Genomic DNA, 7,944 nt, shown 5'->3' with positions numbered 1-7,944 from the left:
TCTTGTAGCAGGAAAGCAAATGACCACAGTTTCGGCCGCCAGAGTAAAATCTGTTTTTCAGGTGGCAGAAAAGCAGAGAAATAGAAAATTGCATTTTCACAAAACGTTAAATCTGCTTCTACTATTCTGGTAGCAGAAAAGCAAATGACCACTTTTCGTCCGCAAGCATTAGGAGAAAAAGTAAAACCTGCTTTTCTGGTAACAGAACAGTAGCAACGTAGAAAATGCAATTTCACAAAACGTTCAATCTGCTTTTCAGGTAGCAGAAACGTAGAAAAGGAGAACATTTCTCATATAAAAAACATAAAATCTGCTTTTCTGCTATTCCGATACCAGGAAAGCAGAAGGCCACTTTCCGTCCTCCATAGATTACGACTACGTAGTGATTTATATTCTAAAGAAGTTGCTGGTTGGTGCGCCCTATGTTGTCTCTCATGCGAGCTCTACATCAACCATAAAGATGCTTGCTGAAGGGTTCAATTGCCCTTATATATTATAAAATTTGGAGGGCTTTGACATGAAAGGTTGTGCATACTACAGTATCCAGAGAGTTTGCCATTGCTCAATTGGATTCCGAATAGTAAACATGGCCCGTGCAGTATTTACTGCCATCCTCCTGTGGATTTGTCTGATACAGTACGTCCAGGCCGGGAAGATTCTCATGTCTGCCGGTGTAGACACCACCCATTACTTGTTCAGCTCCAAGATAGGTCGGGAGTTAGTACGGAGGGGAAACGACGTCACTTTCCTTCTCAGTAGTTCATATAGCCACCGTTTGAACAGCAGCGACACCGAGTGGTTTAAGTTCCAGGTCTATAACTCCCCGTACACGTATGGGGAAATACGCAACATGACACATCGGTTTGGTTTGGAGGCGCTAAACGGTACGTATCAGAAGACTACCGACTACTCCAAGACCCTGATGCGGCTAATTTTTGGTGGCAAGTCCGAACAGACCGAAGAGGAGAGGCAGGAACAGTTGAAACCAACAAAACCCATGTCCAAGTATCTAGCTCACGAGTGCAACGCCCTCCTCGGTGACGATGAGACCATGTACAGACTTCGAGGTCTCAACTTTGACCTCATGACCTTTGACATCATCAATCCTTGTATGGCCCTTGTCGCCCAGAAGTTGTCCCTGCGGTACGCGATCATCACAGCGACGCCAATTGTAAATGGCTTCCACGATCGCTGGTTTGACGTCCCCTCCAACCCCGCCTACATCCCTATGGCAATGAGTCCCTCCGGAGATTCCATGGCGTTCATGGAGAGGTTTCGGAATACCGTCACGTGGTTCGTGATGTCTGCAGTTGTGGATCACTTCACGTTCCAGCCGTACGAGGAGCTCCGGATCAAGTACAACATCCGGCCGGATTTGACTATGCCAGACATCATACGTGCTGCGGAGGTATGGATTTCTAATACGCATTTTGCGATGGAATACGCGAGACCGATAATGCCTAACACGATCATGGTGGGAGGCTTATCAGCAGACGAATCTAAACCTCTGGATCAGGTAAGTACATTGACCCCTTGCACGCACGTCACACACGGCGACTGTACCACGCTCACCATTTTCGTGGTCATTAGGTTAATGTGTAAACGCCTCGTCGCCTAAAGTGCGCACCTAATGAACAACGCACAGTGACCAATGCCCACAAAAAAGTGAGTATCCATGATTATTCTGATGACGACCCGGCACATGCAAACTTTGCTTTATATTTAATTTACGGTATATAGATTGAGTTGTTACAATAGAGCAACGTCTCAAGCAAATTCCTTTTTTATAATATCATTTTACAGGATTTGGAGGAATTCTTCGAGGGATCTGGAGATGCCGGTGTTGTTATTTTCTCTTTGGGTTCCGTGGTTGAGGTCATGAGCGAGAGTCAGACAAATATCGTCGCCAGGGCAATGGCGCGACTTCCCCAGCGAGTACTCTGGAGAATTCACGGTCAGCCGCCCAAGAGTCTCGGTAGCAACACCAAGGTTGTAAAGTGGCTACCACAGAATGACGTTCTTGGTGAGTTCATCGTGGGTATGAATAGAATTACGCAAGCTGGTAGCAGATTTAGGGAACGCCCTATGTGAAGATTTTGTTTGACATGGGTTGTAATAAACATTTCATCTTACGCTTGTCTGGCATCCGCCTCTACCGAACGTAATTTCCAGTGGGAGTGGGATGGGGAAGTTGCTCTATGCTCTTATCAAAATTATTTTGTTCCTTTCTGTGCAAAAGGCCTCCTTTCAATATTCTTTCTTGAATTTTGACACCTCACGTGTGAGTATGAACATCTCACGTGTGCGTTTAAACATCTCACGTGTGAGTATTCAGAACATCTCACGTGTGAGTATATGAACATCTCGAGTGTGAGTATGAACATCTCACGTGTGCGTATGAACATCTCACGCGTGAGTATTTGGAACATCTCACGTGTGAGTATGAAAATATCACGTGTGAGTATGAAAATCTCACGCGTGAGTATGAACATATCCTGTGTGAGTATGAACATCTCACGTGTAAGTATGAACATCTCACGTGTGCGTATGAACATCTCACGTGTGAGTATGAGCATCTCACGTGTGAGTATGAACAAGCAGTGGAAAAGGGTCACTCTCATTTAATATTTTGACTTCCAGGTCATCCCAAAACCAAGCTGTTGATTTACCACGGTGGCATCAATGGTATGATAGAAACCATGTACCACGGAGTCCCTGTTGTGGCCATACCACTGTTTGGTGAGCACAGTGACTGTGCAACGCGCCTTAAAAAACGAGGAATGACAGAGATTATCAGTATGGCAGACTTTACGGAGGACATGATCTATGAAACAGCCGTCCGCATCTTGAGCAATGACAGGTATATCTGGGTAACTTTATAAAGTAGCCTACATTTTGTGACTACAGGCAAATCAGCTGATATATTATTTCATACTTTTTGTTAATATAGGTTTACTCGGTCAAATTCGGCAAATGAGCAGTCAATTTCATTTTCATGCGTTCGAATTAAAGCTTTTTTGCCTCTCCAGTTGTTACTGCCTTTCAAATTCAGAATTCGGCCATTCAATTTCGTTTTGAGTTGAGTCAAATTCCTACAGCACTCTGTTCAATTTAGTGTATCGTCATTCTTTTTTGTGACACACACGCCTCAAGAAGCGTCTGCGAATTTGAATGCTGCTTTGATGAATTGTTAAATTGAATGACTATTTTGTTAAGTCGAATGACGCAACATTACATTTGAATAATCATAAAACGAAATTGAGTGACCCTTTTCAGTTGCATTCGATTTCGCGCGAAATAGAATAGCTTGGAGGTTAAATTGGCTGCTCATTTTCCGAAACTGACCGAGAAAACCTATAGTAATAGGTGTAGCCTGACAGAAATAGGCGATGTATTTTGGGTTTAAGAAAGGAGTTGAAATGCATGAAAAACAAACTCTTAGCACTTTTGGGTCAGAAAAGAACCCTGCTCGAGGGGTCTGACTCATTTTGGGGTACAGTCAAGCTGATTCAGACTCTGGCATTGGAACACAGCGATCCGAATATATTTTTCTATGACTTTTCAAACGAAACCTTTTTAGAGTGATTTCTTGAAATGTTCGCAAGAGGCATTGCAACAGAGTGGTCCCGATATATTGTTCTGTATTTTGACGTTTTACACAAGCCGCACCTTTTCCCGTCTTATTACCTTTCAGTTACGCCGCCAACGCCAAACTTATGTCGGCCATCATGAAACACAACGCGGCCCCACAACTCCACGTTGCCGCCCACTGGGTAGAACACGTGATGCTTCACGGGGGTGACTACTTCCGATCCAAAGCAGGTCAACTTACTACGGTCCAGTATTACCTACTGGATGTCATAGCCGTCGCTGCGTCCATCATCATTGTAGTGGTTCTCACTTTGGGGTGTGCATGCCGTTTATTGTGTCGCCGATGTACGAATTCTGCCCAAGTGAAGATGAAGACGTTCTAAAAAGAGGCTCATTTAGAGAAAGTATAATGTCGACGTCGGTCCTTTTTGTGACAATTTTAGCTCGAAATCTAAACAATGGCCTCGAGTTGGTAAAAGCATTCCGCACTATAGCCCTGGCGGCCTTTCGGATTGGGGAGGTTTAGCCGCACGTTGCGCGTGAACGTGAACATGAACGTCAACAAATTGTGTCGTTAAAATCCCAAAGTGGGATAAGCCCAAAGTGACGACGTCTCCCAGAAACAATCAATTTTGTTGACGTTCACGTTCACGTATTTGCTCGCGTAACGTGCAGCTAAATCTCGCCTGTGTACAGCACAAAGGAAGAGTCCTACACAGGGCTATCCGCGCTAATGCTTTAAAAAGAAGCTAATGTACCCAAATCTCAGAAGAAGTATTTATTTGTTTACTAACGCACCCTTACACGTCCAAATTGTATGTTAACCCGGTGTGGCGGTTTCAGTCTTCCGCCGTGTTCAGTTTTCCGGGTGACGTAGTCGGTCAGATCAGCACGTTGTTCGAACTGTTTTAGCTTTCCGGCGTGTTCAGTTTTCCGGGTGACTTGTCAGATACCTCCGCAAGTACCCTGGCGAGCATCGAGTTCTCTCAACAGTGACCCCACATTGTTTATATTACGATTATTTTCTGTGTAGTCACATAATCTCTTGCCCCATCTTTACATGTATTCATGGGTACAACTTCAGGCAGGTCACACTCTGCTTGCGTAAAAAACAACTCATACGATCCACGCGTTTGCCGCTAGTTGTACTCGACTCGTGGACGCCGCCATGACAGCTACCGGAGGGTAACGGATGACTCAATACGGCACTTAAATTGGACTACTTTCGCTTGCTGTGCGCAGGCATCGCATGACGTAATGCTACCGTATTTGGTCATTCGGAAAACTGAACACAGCAGAAAGTTGAAACCGCCACACCGGGACTATTATACTACTCAGGGCACTTTGGCGCGTCCATGGCGCAGTGATCAGGTTGGTGGTTTTGTCATAGATATAGAGGGTGGCATGTTGTCTGACAGCCGGGTATTTTAAGCAAAAGTGACGTTATAAGTGCGGGGTACAATAAGTTGTGGTGGTGGTGGTGGTGGGGATTCAGGTGTGCTCTATTTAATAAAAATGAATCACTTTGTTAATTCTAGAGGTAGTTTCGTGGTGATTTAAAAACTTATGACAAATTTAGATTCTGCATAAATTTTGTGTAGGAGGTACATGTAGACAAATATTTTGGTCAATGTGAGCAATTGAATTTCATGTTTTCCATTCCCCTTATAAAAATTCAACGGCAAAACAGATGTTGCTTCGCGGTACGAGCGACGACCGGAAGCCTGCCTGATCAATCACCCCATGAAGAATTTATACAGTGGACGTTTATGCTTGGTATCACCAATCCATCTTGCCTGTTGACTCGCAGGATCGGTGCAAATCAGGACGGAAGATTAAGGTCAATAGACATTTATCATGCTACCTCCATCTTGGTCATGTTCCTCGTATCGAATAGCAATATTGCATGCTAATAATCATCTTGCAATTAGGAACCAGACTAGTTTGTTCTTTCAGTCTCGGTTTGGTAACATTAATTATATCAATGCGAGAAATCCAATATGGCTGCTCCGTGATAAAGATCTATTAAGGTCATGTAAACGCCTAAACAAGAACAATTCATATCTAAGTGTATACGCATCCTGTCTTTTCAAAGAAATGTATGAAATCAGTTTTTGAAACGTGGCTTTTGAGAACAATCCACTGAGAGATGTGGCAGCAGACGACGAGCGACTAAATGGCTGTCTTTCGAGGCTTTCTGATTCCAGATCAATGCGTTAAACTTAATATGAAATACATGTGCAATAAATGTCCAGGAAATTTCTCCAATTATGTGTTCCCTTGCGTTATTATGAACTGCTGCTGTTTATGTGCGTTTACCTGCCAGTTAGCGACTGGCTAATTAATCGTTTTTTAGTTAGTCTGTTTAAAAATTTAGCAAAAATCCCATTTTCCCTGACTTCCAAAAGACACTTGAGAAACATAGTGTAAAGTTTGAGTGGTCAGGTCAAGGTCGTTTCACCGCTGGATTTTTTCCAACATATACTGGTCCGCTGTCTCATTTCCCATTGACTTGTTCACATATGAGCCTTACGGTCTGTCGTGCATAACAAGAATTTGTTTGACGGACCTGATCACAACCGTGAAAATATTCATTGTTCCGCCCCTGGAATGGTGAAATACAACATACCCCGGAAGACTGTGGGGTTGCTTCTTAGGGGTTAATATCTCAAGTGACTATATTGCGAAATGTAGGCCGGTAGGGTTTTAATTAAAACCAGATATGATATCTGGTCCTTGGAAAAAAGTTGGAATTATTATTGTATAAAAAGGGCTGACCTACACCGTGCACATTGCATGGTGTAGGCTTTAATATACATTTCAGGCTATTTAGTCACATTTTTTCCCAGATTTTTTTCCAAGAGCAAAACATTCTGAATTCAGACTAAAGCAGGACGAATATCAAGCCGTCCTAAATGGACTCTTGCGCACCTCTGAACCAGTGAAATTAAGCCTACTGATCAAATTCACCACAGAATTTATTTCAAGTAAAACCATTTTTTTTTCACAAAATCTTCATTTTCTGCTAGTAGAAATTTTGAAATTTGGTTTGGTCTAAAAAAGTAAAATCCAGATTTCTGCTAGCAGAAAATAAAGATTTTGAAAATGGTTTTAAATATGGAGGACCAAAAGTTGACAACGCAATTTATAGTAAAAAATGAGAACTCACTTTCAAGTAAAACCATTTTTTCAAAATCTTCATTTTCTGCTAGCAGAAATTTTGAATTTACTTTTTGCCAGGACCGAAGTAAAATCGAAAATTCTGCTAGAAGTAGAAATTTTGAAATTAAGTTTGGTCCAAAAAGTAAAATCCAAAATTCTGCAAGCAGAAATTTTGAAATTTGGTTTGATCCAAAAAGTAAAAATCACAATTTCTGCTAGTGCAAATTTGGAAATTTGGGTTGTCAACTTTTCGACCGCAAGTCACTGGCAAAAAGTAAATTCCAAATTTCTGCAAGCAGAAAATGAAGATTTTGAAAAAATGGTATAACTTGGAAGTAAATTTTCATTTTCTACTATCCAAAAATTTGTAAATTGCGTAGTCCGTTTTTGGTCCTCCATAACAGGTGACACGTTTGGACTTGTTCAATAAACTAAAAACATTCACGGGCACCTATAGGTAAGTTATGATTTTCCGGTATCTGAAAGGAGAAAAGGAGATGGCCACTTTTCGGCCGCCCAAGTAAAATCTGCTTTTCAGGTGGCTGAAAAGCAGAGAAATAGAAAATTGCATTTTCACAAAACGTTAAATCTGCTTTTCTAATATTCTGATAGCAGAAAAGCAAATGGACACTTTTCGTCCGCCAGAGTAAAATCTGCTTTTCAGGTGGCAGAGAAGCAAAGAAATAGAAAATGGCATTTTCACAAAACGTTAAAATCTGCTTTTCTACTATTCTGGTAGCAGACATGCAAATGGCCACTTTTCGTCCGCAAGCATTAGGAGACAGAGTAAACCCTGCTTTTCTGGTAACAGAAAAGTAGAAACGTAGAAAATGCATTTTCACAAAACGTTCAATCTGCTTTTCTGGTAGCAGAAAAGTAGAAAAGGAGAAAACCTCATGTGAAACAACGGTCCATAAAATCTGCTTTTCTGCATTTCTGATACCAGAAAAGCAGATGTCCACTTTCCGTCCTCCATATCAGTCATACAGTTTCCCGAGTGGTTTATTTCAAATGAAACGGGTGACACGGGCGGTCCTTTGAACGAAAAAAGCAAATGGCCACTTTTCGGCAACCTACTGCCTAGGTAAAATGGTATAACTTGAAAGTAAATTCTCATTTTCTACTATCCAAAAATTTGTAAATTGCGTAGTCCGTTTTTGGTCCTCCATAACAGGTGACTCGTTTGGACTT

The 7,944-nt window shown here is 42.0% G+C and overlaps 1 protein-coding gene across 1 annotated transcript; it reads left to right on the top strand.

Annotated features, from left to right (window-relative positions):
• The first annotated feature begins 471 nt into the window (after window positions 1–471).
• Window positions 472–4,630, top strand: LOC117289666 (UDP-glucuronosyltransferase 2C1-like). Its single transcript, XM_033770891.1, has 4 exons — window positions 472–1,516; window positions 1,804–2,023; window positions 2,641–2,860; window positions 3,695–4,630. Exons 1-4 carry the CDS (start codon window positions 518–520, stop codon window positions 3,972–3,974), a joined length of 1,719 nt encoding a protein of 572 aa, XP_033626782.1. The 5' UTR covers window positions 472–517; the 3' UTR covers window positions 3,975–4,630.
• The last annotated feature ends 3,314 nt before the right edge of the window (window positions 4,631–7,944 follow it).

The sequence above is a fragment of the Asterias rubens genome, chromosome 4, assembly GCF_902459465.1.
Source record: "Asterias rubens chromosome 4, eAstRub1.3, whole genome shotgun sequence".
Classification (NCBI taxonomy): Eukaryota; Metazoa; Echinodermata; class Asteroidea; order Forcipulatida; family Asteriidae; genus Asterias; species Asterias rubens.
Note: the sequence above shows the minus strand (reverse complement) of the source record. Positions and strands in the feature narration are given on the sequence as shown.

Bases quoted from the DNA above. Each gene is read 5' to 3' on its own strand.
- LOC117289666 (XM_033770891.1), top strand. From the start codon at position 518: ATGAAAGGTTGTGCATACTACAGTATCCAGAGAGTTTGCCATTGCTCA. The intron at 1,517-1,803 runs GTAAGTACATTG...ATCATTTTACAG, and splicing joins AATCTAAACCTCTGGATCAG to GATTTGGAGGAATTCTTCGA. The intron at 2,024-2,640 runs GTGAGTTCATCG...TTTGACTTCCAG, and splicing joins ACCACAGAATGACGTTCTTG to GTCATCCCAAAACCAAGCTG.